This window comes from Lates calcarifer, unplaced genomic scaffold, assembly GCF_001640805.2.
Source record: "Lates calcarifer isolate ASB-BC8 unplaced genomic scaffold, TLL_Latcal_v3 _unitig_4112_quiver_405, whole genome shotgun sequence".
Taxonomy (NCBI): Eukaryota; Metazoa; Chordata; class Actinopteri; family Centropomidae; genus Lates; species Lates calcarifer.
In genome coordinates this window covers 276,688-297,693 of record NW_026116709.1, presented here as the reverse complement: position 1 = coordinate 297,693, position 21,006 = coordinate 276,688, and the positions used below count along the sequence as shown (strand labels likewise).

Genomic DNA, 21,006 nt, shown 5'->3' with positions numbered 1-21,006 from the left:
ACTATGAAGGAACACATATGGAATTATGTGGTAAACAAAAAATGTTCAACAAACCAGAATATGTTTTATATTTTATATTCTTCAAAGTAGCCACCTTTTACTTTGATGACAGCTTTGCACACTTCTGACATTCTCTCAGTCAGATTCATGAGGTAGTCACCTGGAATGGTAATCATTAAGTAGGCTATTTAATTTAATGTAATTACTAAGTAACTAACATTGCCTTGCTGCTTAACACTGATATTTGAAGTAGGAGCAGTGCATTGTATGCTCCGGAGAGAAAACTTGTCTGGCTCCCTGTGTATACTCTTATTTAGTGTGCACAAATCAGATACTCATCAGATACAGTCAGTAACTTCAATCTTTATATTTATTATTATCATTTTTAAAATGTAAAAATATGAGTTGTTAGATGTTAATATTTCAGATTTCTTGCTTTTAATCTCGGTGGCCCATTGTCAGTCTACAGAATGAACCCCAGGTGGCCATGATGGCCTGATCTACCTGTAGTTAGGTTTTTTTTAGTTTAGGTTTCTTTTTTTTTCTCCCTTTTAGGGGAATACAGTAGTGCATTACTCATACAACTATGTCAGCCACATAAAAAGGATATAATGTGGAGGAAGACTTCAAGGTGATGATTCAGTGAAGATAAGGGTTGTTTGAGGACAGCAGAGGGAAAACCCCACGTCTTCCCTTTTTGGTTTGATTCCATCTCTAACCTATAGAAGTGAAAATCATTTCACCAAAAATGTCAATAAAATCCCTTCTGTGAGTAATAGTTTTGAAGTCAAATTCCCTTTAGTTTTGATAGAGCCAGAAAAACACTAACAACAAAAAAAAAAGTAAAAATCATTTTTCAAATTTCCCATAACCTAACCTCTTAATTCAAGAAGCTCCAGGGGTCTCTTAAGTTGACTCTGAAGCAGACCCTAGACAACTGCTGTACAAACAGATGAACACATGTTTTGCAGTGATTATACAAAATATCATTGGCCATGATAAATAATAAGTTAACTGAAGCAATATGTATAATTCAGAACCACCATTTGTTTGCTTGGTTGTTTGTTTGTTTGTTTGTTTGCTTGCTTGCATCTATACCTAGGGCAGAAACAAACAGATTAAAGCTGATATTGGTTCTGTTGGAACTTTCAGTCCATTTTAATCTTTGCACTTGTTAGTGGTTCGTCTCCTTATTAGACTATTGTCTCTCTGATAAACCACTTCTACCAGCAGCAGAATTTCTTGGGCCAGATTGGTTTTCATATTATACCTATATATCATTATATATTTTTACATCATAAATATATTAGATTATTATATTGGCAATTTCACATGCTAATTCCTGCTGGAGATGCAAGGATTACATATATAAAATTAACCTCTTAAAAAAATACATTTCATGTTTGTACAGAATAACATATTATAGAATAAGATGCCAGAAATACGGCAGATATAGAGAAAACCTTCTCTCTGAATGGCTGTTCCTGTTCTGAGCATACACTTGGTTAATTATGTGAACACTTAGGCTTACACTTCACTGTAAGTAGCAGTAAGTCATTTGATAAACGCCTTACTCTCCACACACATTCTTGTTAACAGAAATCTGCCTTGAGGCCTTCAGAATCAACATTGGAGGCAGTAATTTAAAATGCATGGCGATTGAAATAATTAGATTTCATGTTGGTGAGACCAGGGCCATCTGCACTTGATATGACTTGTGTAGTTCTTCTATACCAACCATTTTGCCATATGTTGCTTCTGTTTTATCTATCTCTTTTCATTCTCCTTTCTGTAAGGAGGAAGTCATTTGAACCCATCAGAAGCAATGAACCTGCTGACCTCTTTCCAGGAAATGAAAATACAAGCCATTTCAGAAGAGTAGAAAAGATTTCAGTCACATGGGGGACCAGTTACCACATGAATTTGAGATGATGCGAGGTGATGGTTTTGGAAAAACACCAGAGTTAAGCAACAGTGGCTGGATAATTAGGCAATGCAGGATTCCTGTTGAACTTCCAACCTGTCTGGGTGAGGCCAGTGGATGCTCAGGGAGGATAAGGAGGGAGGGAGTGGTGTGGAAGGAGTGGAGGTGTGGAGTTTTGTGGGTGGATGAAACCAGGTAGAGAGAAACTCAGCATGAAACCAGTGGTTTCCTGTCTCCTTTTCTAAAGTAAACCACTGAGCTGCTGCATATGCGTAATGTTTGTTCCTGTTGTTAGGTTTATTGCAACACCAAAGCATTTTCCACACTCATGGAGGTGGGGTATATCACAAGAGCTTGACCCATATTTATATGATCACTGCAACATTTCTGGAGCTATAAAGCTAGAAATAAATTCATGAATTTGGCCACTGCCAAGCAGAAAACTTTGACAAAATTCTTAAGTTTAAGTAGAACATCCTCTGGAAATTGAGCTGTCATGGGACAATACTCTCCCTTAAAACCCAGGATTATTCCACTATTACTACTACCACTTCTGCTTCTTCTGAATAAAAGTATTATAAACCACTGCTACTTCTTCAATATGAACTTTGGCATTTCATCAAGGAGTTTCATAGAAACCTTGAAAAGTAGTGTAGAATTTCTACTCAATTAAAAAAAGGAATTAAACAGAAGTAATAGTTTTTGTTGTCAAATATGAAAGTGCTGAATGTCATTGTGCATATTTTTACAGTTTGTCTCACCTTTACAGGGATTTTTACGCTCTGTTAGAGCATAGTTTTTGTTTCAGTGAAAAACCCAAATAATTTAAGGCTTTTTTGGAAAGACATGTGCTCAGTGGTTATGACCCTGCAAAGTCATGATTCTAAGTGAGTATAAAGCTGCAAAAGAGCCAAATATTTTACTCAAGAGTTGATGGAGACCAAACCAAAGTTAAAAGGAGAGTAATACTGAACATCAGGTGGCCAAAACTACAACTGCTAAAGCTGCAAATAGGCAACTGTTTACTATCTCGTTGGGTATTACAGTCTTATCTTTAGTGTGGGCTTGGATACGGACCTAAAATTTAAAAAGCTGCATCAAGACAATAACAAAGATCTTCTATTATAGCTTAAATGTCTGTTATATATTTTGTTATTTGTTTTGGTGTCTAATACAAAGCGCTATATATTATCCTGTATATGAAAACTGCTGTACAAATCAAGTTGCATGACCTTGCCAAACTAATACCAGGGGATGTTGCAATGCTAGCACTGCTTCTGAGCCTACAAGTGCTGTATCTACTACTGCTGAAGCCACAGATAAGTAACAAATGGAAGTAAAAAGTAACATTAAGTGTCTTTTTAAGTTGTTGTTCCACCATGAGCCTCCGGTACAGCTTAAGAGCTTCTTGTCATAAAGTTTCCAGTTGTGTGGAACTCTACTGGAGGGGTGAACACCATTCTTCCAAAAGATATTCCCTCATTTGGTGTCGTGATGGTGGTGGAGAGTGCTGTCTCACATGTCTCTCTAAGGCCACAGCACATGATTCACGTTGATCATTAAGGGAGGCCGTGTGCCCTGTTAAAATGTGTGTGTGAACTCATTGTGTGGATCCACTCATTTATTCAATTTTTTAAATATGTGATCCATTTGAACTACTAGTTTGTTTTTGTTCCTACTGACACCAGCATCACATCCTCTATGAGTAGATAAATCTGTACACTATGATACATTGTTTTATTCTTATATGAGGAAAACACAACTAATGAATAAACCAGTGATAAAATGTACTTTAAAAACAGCATGGAGGATATAACTGTAAATCCTGCAGTACTCAACAGGCTCTGGTGTAGCACTCTTCCTCTTTCAGGTTTCAGAATATATTCACTTGCAGCACCATCATGTGGTAAATCTGGTTACTGATGAATTTATCTCCAGTAGTCCTGCAAAATATGACACTTAATATTTTGTAATCAATGGTTTTAATTAATATTAGTATTAGTATTAATATAGTTCTGTAGTATATTTTTGGGCTGTACTCTCTGATGTGATTGTATTGAAAGGTGTTTCTAATATCTGCCCACCTCATTTACACATAGAGGATTAAAATATCACAACTACATTCACTGTGATATGTCCAGGGTGTACACACTATCTCCTTCCCAATGTTAGGCCCTTACAACCTTCAAGGGCAAGGACGGACGGATGGATGGATGGATGGATGAACTGTAATGAAATCAAATAACCACAAACTACAGCCTCAGAAATGACCATAGAGATGAATCCACAGAATTCTGACACAGTGTCATCAACAGTTAAAAAATTACAAGATCATTATCCTGTATTGTAAGGTTGTTGTAAAAGCCAGTCACAAAAATATTAAGTGCACCTTTATGGGAATATGATAATAACAATGGTACTTCCTAATTAATAATTAATATTATTATTTAGTAAGGTGGAGGGTTTTTGTTTGTTGTTTTATATTTATGCATAGTACATTACATATATATAAAATCAATATCTACTCTGGTCTCTGAACCATACACAGTCTGAACAGAACCAAGCTGGGATTCAGCAGAAGATAGAGGATAAAGGTGTTAAGAGACTAGGATAGATTTGGAATTTTAGACACATTTACTGTAAATAACTACAAATATACCCATTGAGAAAGTCATTTGTTTATTGTATTAATGCCAGTAGTGCAAGCTGATGTCATAAAGGTGAGCTTCATATTTTGGGGACAGACTTTTACACCTTTAAAAGAGACAGAAAAAGTAAAAAAAAAAAAAAAAAAAAAAAGAAAAGTTAAGAAAGGTAGCATTTGCAAATTCTCTTCATTCACAAGATGAAAAAAAAAGCCACGTAGAGCTGTAGTTTTTCAGTAGTGGTGATAGAACTCGTACAGTTGCTGCTTCTGGATCGTGGAACTCTCCTGACAGCATGAAAGGCCTTTAACATCTTTGACATGCTTCTTTGTGTCTGCCTCCATTTTACCGTAAAACTAAAATTAAATGTTCCCTAGAAATTGTTGAAAAACTTTCTAATTCCTAAATCATACTCGGAAGTAAAATTTGGATACCAATGTAATGCAACACGTGTTCACATTTTTGTCTTACTTTGGGGCATTTTCAGACATTTTGATTAGAGATACACGACTTTTTTTTTTTTTTTTTTTTTGTAAAGCAGATTGGCTTTACAGACATTACGGTTAACGTTGCCGGGGAGTGCCTCACAACCATAGAGACACAATGGAGCTGCAGTGACAATATAAATAGCAGGTGCCTGTTGTTATAACTCTCACAGAGCATTATTTAGTGTCAGATTTTGTCAGTGCAATGTTAAAGTATTGTTGGCATCGGGCTGCCAGCAGCTAGCTAACTGTTTGCGCTAACAAATCAGCTTGGTGGGTGAGATAGCCGTGTTATCTAGCTAGCTAAGCACCGGCTTGAATTGCTGTGCTGCTGGGTTTGGCTGGTTTTGGTTGCTAGATATTAAGTATAGCTGTCCAGCTAATCCGGCCGAGAGATATTATGGAGTTTCCTTTTGATATTAACCAGTTATTCTCCGAGAGGGTTTCCATCTTGGACCATTCTCTTGTTGCAGGTCGTAAATCAGCAGGAAGGTAAGTTAGAACAGATTTTCCTTTTCAATTTGTTGTTAGCGTGTTACATTGTACCTAGCAGTATACAGAACCTTGTCTGCATCTTCTCTATAGAGAGCCAGTTAACACCAAACTCCATGCAGATATCTACCAATGTTAAAACAGTCTCGCTTACGTGAACGTTAAAATGCTACCCAAATGTTGCTTTTATGAAACCATTGCTTTGTGTGTTCACATTTGTTGTCTTTTGCCACTGTCATAGAAAAAGACCCTCTCCCTGCTGTTATGTTGTTTGACATTAGTGCCTGGCTCATCCACCTCTTATCTGATTTTACTTTGTCGTGTCCATCTTTGCAGACCAGATCTTCAAGCCCACATAGCCACAGTTATTGATGAACTTGGGAGAGCCTCAGCAAAAGTAAGTTTCTGTAGGTGTGGGAGTATATTACTGATTATTTATATTTTTTCTTGTTTGTTTAAACATGTATGTTTAAATTATGCACAGAGTATTTTTATGGATATACATATAACTGAGAGCCACCTTTGGCCCTGATGACAGCTTGTACACCGTGGTAGTGACTTGACATCACTAGCAATTCTATTATTAAAACTGACCTTGAAATCTGTGCTTTGAGCATCTCCTGAGGTTGTCGGGTGGATGCTTCTTTTTTTCTTTTTAAGAGTGTTGCAATCATGTTGATTCTCAGCTTCTACACCACATCCAACAGTGATATCAAGGTGTTCTGACATGGAGTACATCACCCATCCACACACACACGTTTGTGTATATATGCACAAGTGACCCCTTCTCTTGTTCATTTTGTTACGGTGCAGCCTCATGCTAAAATCCTCTCATCAATCTACTCTTAATACAAATAATGATAGAGCATAATAATAAATAAAATATCAAACAAATATCATAAATGTCACACAAATATAAGTATATAGACCCTTTGCTCAGTACTTAGTTGAAGCACCCTTGGCAACAATTAGAGCTTTGAGTCTTCTTGCTTTTGAAGCAACAAGCTTTTGCACACCTGGATTTGGAGATTTTCTGTCATTGTTTTCTGTAGATCCTCTCCAGTTCCATCAGGCTGGATGAGGACCGACAGTGGACAGCCACTTTCACGTCTCTCCAGAGATGTTTGATTGGGCTCAAGTCAGGGTTCTTGCTGGGCCACTGAAGAACGTTCACAAAATTGTCCCACTTTTGTGTTGGTTTGGCTGTGAGCCAGGGGTCTTTTTTCTATTGGAAGGTGAACCTTCAGTGTTGTCTGAGGTCCTGACTGCTCTGGACCAGGTTTTCTTTAAGGATAGCTCTGTACTGTACCCTGTCAGCTTTCTCTCAAACCTGATCAGTCTCCCTGTCCTTACCACTGAAGCCCAGATCAGTGGAGTGTTGCAGTGAAGGTTGTCCTTCTGGAAAGGTTCTTGGTCACCTGTTTTACCAAGGCCTCTTCAATTGTAGGAGCTGGAGTTGGCTGCTCCATTCTGCTCTGATAGTGTTTGGGTGAGGGTGTAGAAGCTGCCATCACAGTTGAGTCCTGCCTTTCTTAAAACTCTGGCATGTGTATGCTGTAAACTGTCTCAGTGCTGCTCTGCCCTTGTAGTGAAGTTCCACCTTTTTCTTCACGTCAGGTTACATGTAGAAAGCAGTGTTTGAAGTGTTATCATCTTACTCATGTACTCATCAGCAGTGTGATTGGTTGTTTTCCACAGGCCCAACAGCTAACAGCACCCATCACAAGTGCTTCCAAGCTGCAGTCCCAGAGGCATCAGCTCTACTTGCTTAAGGATGGAGAGAGCAATGGGTACATCACACACACACACACACACACACACACACACACACACACCACACACACACACACACACACACTCCCTACTGTTTATCTCTGGACTGACTGAGTTCTTCACCCTCTCAGCTCACCAGTACTGAGTCATACTGTGGTCACAATGCATGTACTGATACAAGACACTGTGTATAATGTTCATGGCAGCAGCTCACCTCAAATCACCCAAATGGAAAACTAGGTTGACACATGTGACTTTGTTATTCAGAGCACAGAGTCTTACTCTTTGCACTTCCCTCTACCCTCCCTCCATCCCAACCAAACCTGCTGCCTCTTCATCCTCCTTCATACAGAGGACGTGGTATGGTGGTGGGATTTCTCAAGGTTGGCTACAAGAAGTTATTTCTGCTCGTAAGTTACCCATTTTCTAAAAAGCCCTTCTTTTTTCAGATTTCTGTCTTTTCAGGCCAGCTATAATTCTACATGCTTCACTGATTTTGTATCTGCCTAAACTTTTCTCATCAGCTGTACTTGTATTTCCTCCACAGGACCGACAGGGTGTGCACATAGAGGCAGAGCCACTGTGTGTTTTGGATTTCTACATAGCAGAGAACTTGCAGCGACATGGCTATGGATTAGAGCTGTTTGATTTCATGTTGCAGGTGAAGCATTCCTCTCTGTAACACATTACTAGAAGCCAGACACAGTGTTGTGAAGAATGTTATTACAGTCACCTTTTCAAGCTCTTCAGTTAAAAAAAAAAATAGCAGTGTGTGAGCTTGCAAAAACACGTTTTGTGATGAAATACAGGAATACAGACCTTTTGCCTGATAATGTTGCAAAAGGAGGCAGACTTGCATAAAAGTTTTCTTTTGATCATCAATTACAACCCAACCAAGACTGGACGTTTGAAGCCACTACTGATATCGATATTTAATATTTTAAAATTAAATGCATATTTTGATCTGATATAGCAAATCTGTCTCTGATGTTCCTCAACACAGCTCAATACTTTTACAGTACTATATGTTGATAATATGGCCATCATTTTTTATTACTTCATCTTGATCATCTTCATCATGGCGGATGGCTCAAATTCCTACGATACCTAAAGGTTTCAGTATGCCTCAAACAAACTAGTTTGATTAGTTCAGAACCAGCCTGCTGTTATAGAGAAATGAATAATGGCGCACACCCTCAGACAGTCTCCTTTATTCAATTATCAGTCTTAGTTATTAGGGTAAAGAACAGCCATCAGTGAATTAGGATAAAGCACTAATGGTCTAATGATCTGGGGAAGGAGGGAGAGAAAGAATCTTCTGAAATCACCTCACCAGTCAGTCCTCTGATTTGATCCATATGTGCGCACACACCTGGCCACTGTATCAGTCACTGTATATTTTCTCTCTCTCCACTGTAGCACAAAAATGTAGAGCCGGTGCTGATGGCTTATGACAGGCCCTCGCCTAAATTCCTGTCCTTCCTGGCAAAGCATTACTGCCTGACACAAAGTGTTCCACAGGTACAGTCTGCACTTTACTATCATGCTATCAATGTATGTGAATGGTTAGTTCTCTCCTATCTGTCCTGAAACAAATCTGTCTAATTTCCAGTTCTACGAACGTGATCGTTCTAAAATATGACTTTTCCTCAGGGGACCCAAAGAAAATGACATGCTTTAAGCTGACAGTTTGAATAGTCTTTTCTTTCCTATGACTTTCAGCGTGATTGCTCCACTTATTATGGTTATATTTAGACACTGCTGCCTCCCTCCTCTCTCTTTTTGATTTTAGATGTATTTTACAGCTCCTGTTCCATTATTTACTGGCCTGCATGAACATCAACACATTTGGAAGTAGATCTGTCATCATAATGTGTACTTGTATAAAACAAGATCGTCAAATGTGTGAAGGATTAGCAAAGGAATAAAATCAGGAGTACAACAACTAAAAAATATTAAAACTAAAAAATATTAAAACATACTAATAAGAATATGTATGTGACTTGGTATGCATCATATAGTATTAAATGTATAAAGAAGTGCAAACAGTGTCCATGGAAATAGGCAGTATGGTATAGTACAATCTGTAAGGTCTGTAAGGGGTGACCGTCCTGCAGTGGGCCTCAGAAACTACAGAGCTGGCTGAGGTTGGGGACATTATGGCAGATGACACTGTGAGACCAAAGGGCTGTGGCTACTTGAGTTGCTCCTTTGAACATATTGGTAGGATAGGATGGTTACTGTAGGTGCTTCTTAGGCCATTCTTCTCCTTAGCCACCTCTACAACCCACTCTACAACAGTGCCCACCCTCCTGGCCTTAATGCTGTCTCCCCAGCACGCAACAGCAGAGAAGAGCGCACTGGCCAAAACAGTTTCATAGAACATGTAAAACTACCCTTCTAACGTGCATGTTCCAATAGGGATACAAGTACGCAGGGATTCTTACGACTGTAACACTCAGTTTAGGAAAGTTTTAGGTTTTTCTTGATTAGTTTCAATCAGAACACATGTACTGGGTGAAACTGTGACAACAAAAATGTGCACAGATAAACAACTTCTTCTTTTATGGCACAGATAAACATGAGGGCTATGCCTGTTTTTAAAGCCAATAAACAATTCTAACTCATTTATCAGAATACTCTAAGTCACCCTGGAAGGAATAATAGCTAAAGCAGTAGGCTTAAATTTTGCTTTTGACTAGAAAGCCAGAAACAAATGGCAGGAACAGAAAGGGTTGTGATTCTATTCCTGGAAACTGCATTTTTACTAGACAAGATGAACTCTCTCTGCTTCTTCATCTGGTTTTCTGGAGGCATTTGAAGCTATAATAGGCAGAGCTAAAACCTAGTGATGAAAATGTGTTGAGTTCTGTATGCTGTGATGCCACCCATCTGTGTCATGAATTGTTAAAAAGCACAGTATCAACACAAACATAAGACTGTAAGACAGAGCAGTATTAGCTGTTGAAGGTTTTCAAGGATGGTTTCAGATTTTTTCAGGTCTGTCATGGCTAGTCAGGCAGTGTGAGTATAAAAGTTGCAGGTTCTGGCCGAGCAGAAAGATCAATTAAAATGTGTAGTGTGAGTTTACAAAGTCAACTCACATCTTAACCTTTTATCAAGAGCACTTTTTGTTATCCTGTCTTTCTGTTTATTCTGTGCAGGTCAATAACTTTGTGGTGTTTGAAGGCTTCTTCCTCAACAGAGCAGGTAACTTTTTCACAACTCTGATTCCATTGCTTTGGATTGTGTTGTTGTGAAAGGTTTTATGTAATTGTTTTTCTTCTCCGTGGTAACATGAACTATGAGATGTGGGCAAGTGGGTGGCTTCAAACACGACGTCGTTACCGACTGAACCTATGATTAGTTAGCATTCTTGATATTACTATATCAACTATGCTTACCTTTGTTTTCAAAAAAGAAGCTACACAATGCCAGAACACATACTTTTGTGAATATATGTGATTAAGTTCGGTTACATAACAGGTTTTGCATGCTACAGCTTCAAAGTGAACTCTTGCTTTTGGCATCACAGCAAACTCCTCTTTATGTTGTGGAAGAAATAAATCTCCCTCATTTGAGAGATGCAAGTCTGAAAAAAGGGCACTGGAAAAGTGCTGATCTGCTTTTATTCCAGTTCCAAAATCTTTTGTTTCACCAAACTCTCCCAGGCTCACCCTTCTCTCCTCTGACGGATCAGGGGATGTACGGCTTTTTGTAAGGACTTTTCTTTTTCTTTTCTCATACGTCCCCAGCATCTTGTACCCCTTCCTTTCTCCCACAATTAGGTCTATATTATATTTAAGGCACTGTTCATACCTAGCATTAACATGTGTCTACAGTGATCTTCACAGTTGTGATCGGATCTCACCTCCCCTATATACAAATAAAACATCATTTACAGAGACCAAATGCATTGTTATTTTTTAACCAGCAGGAGGCAGCAATTTGCTTTCCATGAGTAGTCTGCCAGAAATTAAAAGAAGAGGAGGAGATCAAAACAATACAGACTGGATATGTTCCTTGTTTCATGCAAACCAAATTGCCAAGATGTTTGACGCACTATATCTCTATGGGGTTTTTGAACTTTTCAGGTGTTGTGGACAAATCCAGCTTACGCAACTAACGAGTACATACTTTGCTTACCCACAGGGTAGCAGGTGAGTCGGTCCTTTAATGTGGCCCAGGACACATTTGTGCACACACTGCTAAAAGAATGAGGTCATATGCAGCCCAGACCAACTCTGATGGTGGTCTGAACAATCAGGTTGCAGTGTGTCCCCAATGTATATCAGGTGCATTTACACCTGTACTAAGAGGTGTCCACTTGTGATCAAATTACCCAAGATACATGTCAGTTTTAAGTATGAACATTGCCTCTGATGCTCTTGGTCTCACTTATCTCTTTCTCGTTTATTTCTCTTTCCCATCATGTGTATTTATCTACCTATATAGGTACAATATAGGCTATGTCATGTATTATGCATCATGTCATATATTGAACCTATCGTGCTAGACAGAGAGTATCCACAGAGAGCCGCAACCTGTAGGCCACCTCAAACTCCTACAGAACACCTGACCAACAGAAGAATACCTGCCTGTTTCCTGACCCTCCAGTGTCTCTAAATGTCTGTCAGTTAAAGTAAAATAAGGGTGCTTTGTGTGACACTGCCATCAATAAACCACATAAGTGTATAATAATAAAGCCATTGTTAAGAAGACTGATAGCCTCTATCCCAGCGTCTACACTGCATCATGCACTGTATGCCACCAGGCTTGGATTGCTTTATAGCACAAAAGGGTCTGTCTGCTGAGCAGCTTACTGCAAACAACACATAGCCAGTACAATGCCAATGGTACAACTCCAGCCCTGCAGAGACACATGTTACATTAACATTAATGAACACAATAAATTAGATCATTTACACACAAATTTTATTTTTTACATTAATCCAAATTTAAATAAAATGTATGACGTTTGGTGTTGACGTATGTATTACTAGTAATATAATGTTATTTCATAACAATAACTCTCAATTGTTTTTCTTTTTTTAATTGGCCATTTTGTGCTACCTTAGGCAAATGGGCTGTGCGTTGTATTTGGTCCCAGAGGGAGCCTCTCTTGTACTGAATAGCTCTTGGATAGACCACTTGATCAATGTAGCCAAAGCTTTTAGAGATGCAGTGGCTGTGTCGTGTTCTGTTTTTAGGCCTGTTCTGAGTGTGTTCTCCTCCACAGCTGCCCAGTTGAGAAAGGTTCCCCTAAAAAAGCCAGATGGAGAGATCAAACCCTACTCTTCAATGGAGAGAGAAGGTAAACGGTCATTACACATAGACATTAGATGCATTCAACAGAGGAAAGATTGTTTCCTCATTAACTATAATTGTAGTTCTAATATCTAATTTCTTTCTAGTAGTTTGAGCCACTTGTGAAGTCTTTTAAGTGATGCAGCTTAAATGGAGTACACAAGTGTCTGGTGTGGTGTTTGTTACCTGGCAAAGTAAAATTTATTGCATAAAACCCTAACATAAATATTAATATCAAATATGTTTGTATTTGATGAGATGACAACTATTAAGCCTTCTGCCATCTGATGGGAATTGCACTATTGCATATTGCATTGCATGCCATTAAGATCCCAGCCTATCCCGGCTGACAGTGGGTGAGAGGCAGGGTACATCCTGGACAGATCACTATCTACTTGTCTATCACAGGGCTGACATTTAGAGACAAACAACCATTAACACCCACGGGCAATTCAGAGTCACCAGTTAACCTGTATGTCAAGTAAATACTTGTTTAGTTCCCAATTTGGATCAGCAGTTTGAATAGTTAAGAAGACATTGTATCAAAGATTAGTTTTATTGTATGAAGGAAGAAACAAGGAGAATACCAGGGAAATGGAACAAGCATGAATTAAATTATTTCTTGCAACTGAATATCTCACATTTAAAAATACATGTATAATGTAGATTAATCATTGTTGATTGACAGGTGTATTTATTGACACTTTTATTATGAGTTGATTATCTTTGATTGAAATTGAGCCTTATCCACCACTCCACCAATTTACACATCAAGATTAGTTTACTGTCATCTGTGACTCTCTGAAACTCTCCAGAGTTTCCAAAAACATGATACCATCAGAGTGAACATTTTGAACAGATTACATGTTCTCTTTGATACTGACACAAACAATTCTTTCAAGTTTTCTTTCAAGTCACTGTATAGAATTTCTTTTCCTGGTGCAGCAGTACGTCAGGAGCAGAGGGCTCTCCCCTGGCCATTTGCTCCTCCTCACTCCCCCCAGCGGTCGGCATCCTCCCAGTGCTCCCACTCCCTCAGCGTGGGATCCTCCCCCAGCAGGGTGCCCCCTCGAGTCGTCCCAGCCTCTGCCCCTGGGGGCAACAGGGACCAGAGCCCACAGTCCCCTCTCGTGGAGCGCTGCAGGGCAAGGCGCACCAGGTAAGAAACAGCACACATCCAGTCCTTCTGACCACATTCATAGGTATTACACTGTGATCTGTGTCTTGTCATCTCTCTCTTGTAATACTGGGGTTGGAAATAAACATTACATATTTTGCTGGAATCTGCTGGGATCTGTCAGTCCAGTCAAATGGAAACGCAATCTGCACTGTGCATTGGCCATAGAAACAGCGAGAAGCTGGTATTCTTAGTATGTGAGCTTACACCAGTGGAATTGTCTCTGCACCATTCCTACTGTCATTTAACTTTTTTTCAGCGCTATGCTGTACACAATAATTACAGATACATTTTTTATAGTATAGATAGTAGTATAAAGTAAAGTCCAATTAATGAATAGTGCTGTCACACACAAAGATGTGTCTGATTTCATTTAAAAACCAGTTCTAACAAGGTACGTGTGTATCTGTCTGGAAGTGTTTGCAAGAGGAGGGAGGGGGTTGTTAGACCTTTACCTGTCTGCAGTGCTTAGAATGAAGGAGTAAGAATTCAGTGGCCCAATGGCCTGTGGGGAAAAGCTGTTGGACAGTAGTGTGGTTCTGGTCGGGATGTTGCTTAACCTTCTTCCAGATGGCAGTGGTGTGTGCAGCCCATTAGAGGTGAGAGAAGTGTTGGATAATGTTGATGGTCCTGCTGGAGTCAAAGGTGTAAGCCATAGAAAAATCTATGAGTAGATTACATCACCATGCATGTCAGGTAATTAGGGAAGCATTCAAGTAGCATTCAAGGCCAGACTGTTCTGCACTATTGTCTCTGTGGTGGTGGCCCTTGATTGAAAGTTAAGTGATCTCCAAATTCAGTAGTCTTGGTTCCCAGGATCCTTTAGTTCCTCTAGTGTGAGGTTGGTTGCATCATGGATGTGGTGCTATGGACCACACCTGACCACAACCATGTTGGTTGAGATTCTAATTATTTCTCATACTAATGTGTTTACTCATTATTATGTTATCCACTGATTCAAATAATTTCATTATGTTGTCATTCAGCTTCTACTTCATTCATAAATTGACAATTATGTCTTCATTTTGCACATAATATCATCTAGTTGTATCTTGTATAATACATCTTGCTGTGGTCAATTCTGGCATAATGACAAATTAAAGAATGTGAGAAAGAACATAACATATCTAATTATTATTATTATAGTGTATTGCACTTACTGACGTGAGAAGTTTTGGCGTAGACACAGACTTCTCAGCCTATTCAGTGAGGGTATAGGTCTTGCCTGGTTGCCTGTAGTCAGTGTGCTTTGGTTGCTGAGTTGCACCATGTGCTTGAACTTTGATACCTGCTTGCACATCTAATTTTTTAATGATGTTTAAATGCTGTATGTAGTATACTAATTGTAAATGACATGTTGTGAAGTGCACATTGTGCAGAGGGCTGGTATTAGTGCCAGGTTAGTTCAATTTGGCTGATGAATGCTACATTCCTCTCATTATTCACTTATTGTGTCCAGCACAAAGAGGCAACGCTTGCTCTCTCCTGATTATTTGTTCTGCTCAACCACAGCTTTCTAAACGCTGTCTCTTTCTCTCTCTTTCCCTTCCCCTTCATTTTTTTCTTCACCCATTCCACCCCATTTATCTTCCTCTACCCCTTTGATAAATTCTGTCTCTTTTCACTGTCATCATCGACTGGTAATACAGTTCCCTTAATAGATCTCAGCTGGGCTTCCATTGACCAGCCTCTGACTGGCACCATTGACTCTTCCTTTTAAAAGAATGGCTTTGGTGTCCTAGCTTGGTTAATAGCCTGTTTCTGTGACATGGAGATGGAGAGTCTGCTGTTGTTAAAATGATTATTTGACTCAAACAAGGAGAGGCTTCTTTAGGCCTTTCTAAAACGTGCTCGTTATCTCCGCAGCAGAGGGGAACATGATGGCTCTGTCTTATCTGCTTGCCTTTTTTAGAACCAATTAAACTGTGTGCCACAAAACTGCACATGTGAGATTGCTTTTTGTCATACAACTGTCACATACATCAATAAGTACTGATCAGACAAACTGGTTAGTACAAGATGAAGCTGCACCTTCTATTCCAGAATCTTATTTCCATTCTGTGGCTTTTGATTTTTTTTTTCATGTTTGGTTTTACTGTATGCATTTTTCTGTTTTGTTATGTTTAGTTTTTGCTTTGTTTTGTAATTATGTCCTTTTTTTCCTTTGTTCCCTTTTTTTCTTACTGTTGTCTTACCTAACCGTCCTTTGGCTTGCATTCCATCCCTTCTTGTACTCCTGTCCTCTCTCTTTTTTACCCTGCTCTGTATGTTTTCGGTTTTCTTCTCATCCTCCTTGCTTGCTGTTGCCATTTTTCTGGTAGCCAGCAGGGTCTAGTTGCCAGATGCAGCCTGTACAGTCGGCACTTGGACAGCAGAGCTGTTGGACTGCTGGACAAACCCTTGACAGGTAAGATTCATTGAAGATATCAATGGTAGTCAAAAACCTTGTTAGACTCATACATGGAGCTCATACTGGCCTTATCAGTCACATTGAAAAGGGTGCCAAATATGTGCTTGCTGTGTGGTGTGAAGTAATTATTAACAGTTGGGATGTATTTTGGTGACAAAATAATCTTTTAACTCAAGGACCACTTACTGGCTTTGTTGGAACAGCATCTCACAGTGTTCGACAGGTCAGTCACATAATGTTAAGTGGTGTATGACACCTGGGTCAGTTCCTTTTGCTGATAAAGACTGAAATATGGTTGAAAGCTCAAAAATTGCAAATGAGTGGACCTTAAGTTAATCTCACAAAATATAATCACTTGGCAGCATTAATGTTCTGACCTTTGAAACCAAACTGAAGTCCAACCATTTATTCATTATTCATTATTAGTTTTTATTTTGTCATGCATTTATTATTATAGTAACTTGAGTCTCAACTTCATCCATCAGCCTGAATTCATTTAAAGGAATAGTTCACTCTACAATGAATTGGTCATCCACTCTAACAGTATCAGCTGAAACCTCAGTGATGTTGTTTGGACTAGCGGCTGGCCTGGAATAAATCTCTCATCCGAAGCCACTTAATTTCTCTCGGCTCCAGCCCAAGATTTCATTCCCACTCATGTGGGACTGTTTGGACCTCTGTCATAAGTATTTATCTCGCTCTAATTTCAAAACAATGACTGTCTAAGGCTAGTATTCTTCAATCAAATCAAATAATCATAAACCATGGCCCAATGGTGAAGTGGTTGCAGCATATTAAACAGCTGTCATGCAGTAATATACTGAAGCTGATAAATTGCATATAACTCCTGTTCACTCCCAAGCACAATTTATTAGACCCAGTGGGTACAGCAAGTGGATCTCACAGGATTCCCAATCCAATGTGAGCCTCTTAACTCTGACCACTAAACACAGATCTATTCAATAGATGTATAGACTGTAGATTTCTATTTTCATGGCAAAATATTGAAGACTGTATCAAATGCACTCACAGAGCTCTTTATGAGGAACATAATATTAATAATGGGTAGGGTCTCCCTTTGCTCTCACATTGTTCCTCATGACACGATTCCACCTGATGTTGGAAACTTTCCTCTGAGATTCTGCTCCATGTTGACATGACTGTATCACATCATGCAGATTTGTCAGCTGCGCATTCAGGTGTTCCTAATAAAGTTTGTTTATGTTTATAGCTAACAAACTGTTCACTCAGTCTACAGTCTAATATTTGCCTCATTATCCCCAAGATTTTCCTTGATGGTATTCTGTCCACAGAGCAGAGAGGGACTATTCTCATGTTAGGAAATGGGGTAAAATTTGGTTTCTTTCTAGTGTAAATTACAAGACACATTCATTTTAGGGTGAACTATCTATTAAATGGGTTGTCATAATCAGATATGGCTTAATACTAACCTGGGTTTAAGAAGGGAGACTTTTTTACCAAGGTGAACAAGTTTTTTTCATGGGAAAGTTCTCTGTGCTCTCTGTGGCTTCTATCCTAAGAATACAGGACTGAATTACAGATTACTAGAGTCAGGTGCAGTACAGCCAGGCAACTTTGCTCTCCTTCCTCATGTGTTAGTACATTGTGCCTTCTCAGGTCTGAGACCAGTGGGGAATCAGTCTTGCGCACTGGGATACACAGACACACACAGGTTGGCCAGTATTCACACACCACAAAGCAGGTATTTACACTACTGCACTAGACATTTGGACATTTAAGGGAGGATAACATGCATGACAGAAGAATATGAGGAGGTTTAGTGACTCGCCCAATGTGCAGATATTTGTGGCCAAAACGCATGGATAAACTTAAAGGATACTGTCCTCACTAGAAATTGGTATAAATATCACTATAGAGCTCCATAGAGATTACACACTCAGTCTCTTTCCTCTTACAGGGAAGGAGAAATACACCCACTTCACTGCACAGTGACCATGAATGGTTGTAATGGAAACATTAATTGTCTGTGCGGTGAGGGACAACATCTCATTCTGTTGCACAAATTGTGAGAGTGTGTGAAAGTGAGCTGTGATTGGTCAAGGTGCAACATTTAATCTGTCATGTTTCTCACTGAAAAAATGTGACTTTATGATCGCCTTGTCTAGTAGAGTGACCATCTGAAAAAGACTCAGATATTGTGTAAGCTGGTGCCCATCACAGAAGAGGATGAGGTGGGTGGTTATTGTAGAAAGTCACTACAACAGTCAACACAGGTCCTTAACCTTATCTAACATACAAACATAAACATCTTGTCCTGCACCTTAGCTCGTTGAACAAGCAAACAAACATTCACAGGGGAGAGGTGCACTGTTAATGTCAGTCTGCATGCTAGATAGCTAATTAGCTATTAGCTGTGGATTTAGTCTGTCTCAGTGTCTTCTGTCTCTTCACATAATCCCACACTGACCCCATGATGTTGAGATTAGGGAGGGAGGGAAATCAGACTTGCTGTTGCAGGACTCCTTCTTCTTGTCTCTGAGGATCTCTGGCAGTATATTTGCGATCATCGTTGTGCTCGTTGTCACTGACACACCCTTCCAGCTCCTGTCAGTTAAATGCAGACACCAACATGCCCCTACAGGTGACTGAGTAAAAAATAGATCTTTTCCACAAAGATGCTTTCCTTACTTTTGATAATAGAAAAACTACTAACAGTATATTTTCAAAAATACAATGACATTATTTTTGACCCAAACAGGGATGACTAATGTGATTTCAGCTGGACTTTAACAATTTTAGTTACCTAAACCAAACCAACCAAAATGTAACCATAGAGGTGGCTGTTTGTTGAAAACTCAACTAATACTTAATACTTTCTAATGGTTGTATGGGTCCTTTTGGGAAACACTGACAGATAGCTGTTTTGGCATTTAGGTAAGAGGACTTGTTAAGTCATAGTTGCGTTGCTTGTGTTTTCGGTCACATTTGTCTACACATTGGGTTATTATGCAGCACATTTTTATCTTAATTTTTAGCCAACATTTGCCTTGTAATTTCATCATTATCCACCTTCCAGTGACCCTGTACTGTCCTTTCACCCAGACTCCAGCCTCTCCCTTTTCCACCTCTTTCTTCCAAGAAGGATGACATTCACAGCCAGACCTCCTTAAACAGCAGAGGGATACACCTGGATACAGATGCTGAAGCCTGTGGTGCGAAGGAGAAGATCAGTGTGTTGGAGAGTCCACAGTGTCTAGCAGGAGGTATGCAGGACAACCAGAGACATCTGCTGGAGAAAGACAGCGACAGAAGCCGGCAAGGCTGGTCATGGACTGTAGGTGAGAACTGCTATACTGCCCAGTGGGTGAAGCAGAAGCAGGAATACAGGAGCACCCGACCCTGGTGATCAGGAACTAATCCTGTGATAATAGTTCAGATTTATACATTGTTCAAATGTTACTGCAAAAAATGAAATTGCTATTGAATTCTTAATCCTAGAACTTTTAAACTTAAGGGCCAAATATACTTCCAGTCTCTCTGGTTATCTATCTTGGGTATTATCATTTCTGTCTTGGTTGGTTTCCAAGATGAATCATTCAGATGTCACACAGTTCATTGTAACTGGCTGACCAAACTGGTGCTACGAACCAAATAAGGAGTTATGTCACTACAAGTCGTCAAACACCAGCCAACAGACAAATCATTTTAAAAATATTGGTCTAAGCTATATAAAAGCAGCTGTATTAAAGTGGATAACTACAGGACCATTAACTTCAGCTGGTGGTTGCTGCTTAGTCATTAAGGTCTTAGTATGCTACAGGGTGCTGGTGAGATTGTCTAACAGCGCCTGAAACCTCCTTTCCAACGGCAAAATCAGAGGGCTGCGTCCAGTAACTTACCAGTCAGAGGAGTGTATTAGAGCTGTAGTGACTTGAAAATGCTTCATTGTAAAATACTGTGCAAAAGTTGCTGAATTGATCCCAAACTGACCCAGAATCTTGAATACATTAAAGGCTTCAGTATGCTTTAAAGAAGTGCTTGTTAGACTGTCGTGACAGCTTGGAATGGGGGAATGTCTGTGTTTGATCATTTTTGTAACTTTTGTCACAGCACAGATAGATAGTACTTGGTAGAATGTTTTTCCTCTCTGATGAGAGTTGTTTATCACCGTCTCAACAAAAGAGTTGCATTCTCAGCAGCATGCCAGTCTTCTTTATTCTCCTTCAGCTTTCACTTCTCCATTCATTTCCAGTATGTTGATGTGGAGGTGCAAGTTTCTGAGGCAGATACCCAAAACCTCAGCACCTAAAACTGAAGCCATCTCCACTGGTTAAGTGAGAGAATATTTTCTTTTTATGCTGGATAAACTTACCCTTTAGCTTGACTTTCCAAGCATGAAGAACAGCTGCTTATCAGATATCAACATATCTGTGCATATACCCATAATGCCTTTTGGCGTCATTTCCTTCAGTTGAGTCACTCAGTATTTTCCGAGGAAGGCCAAGCCGGGGATTCTCAGGTATTTTGGTGCTAAATATCATTGTTAACAAACTCAACCAAAGGAGCAAACACGCCTGAAATCACATTATCTGTGATTTGTGCTTATACTTGAAACTGTGTCCCCACTGGTCCTTGAATTCCTGCATTGTTTCAGTGGTTTTCACAGAGGAAATGATGATCATGTTTGAGAAACCATCTTCAGAAATCACCCTGAAAAACAACATTCACAAACATGGTATGACTGCATACTCTGATGTGTTAATCTTTCAATAATAAACTACAAAAGCAACTGACTTGTTCTGAGAATTATT

At 39.3% G+C, this 21,006-nt stretch overlaps 1 protein-coding gene across 10 annotated transcripts; it reads left to right on the top strand.

Annotated features, from left to right (window-relative positions):
* Positions 1-5,100: 5,100 nt before the first annotated feature.
* atat1 (alpha tubulin acetyltransferase 1) lies at positions 5,101-20,988 on the top strand. Of its 10 annotated transcripts, none has more exons than XM_018695487.2 (13): positions 5,108-5,546; positions 5,883-5,943; positions 7,245-7,336; positions 7,672-7,729; positions 7,867-7,980; positions 8,739-8,840; positions 10,484-10,529; positions 10,991-11,036; positions 12,559-12,633; positions 13,572-13,785; positions 16,125-16,210; positions 17,852-17,906; positions 19,298-19,474. In XM_018695487.2, exons 1-13 carry the CDS (start codon positions 5,455-5,457, stop codon positions 19,340-19,342), a joined length of 1,086 nt encoding a protein of 361 aa, XP_018551003.1. In that variant the 5' UTR covers positions 5,108-5,454; the 3' UTR covers positions 19,343-19,474. The 10 variants fall into 10 exon arrangements, with proteins under 10 accessions (XP_018551001.1, XP_018551000.1, XP_018551003.1 ...); XM_018695486.2 differs by having other exon boundaries at positions 5,109-5,546; positions 17,852-17,936; XM_018695485.2 differs by lacking the exon at positions 17,852-17,906 and having other exon boundaries at positions 5,101-5,546; positions 13,575-13,785; positions 19,298-20,988.
* Positions 20,989-21,006: the final 18 nt, after the last annotated feature.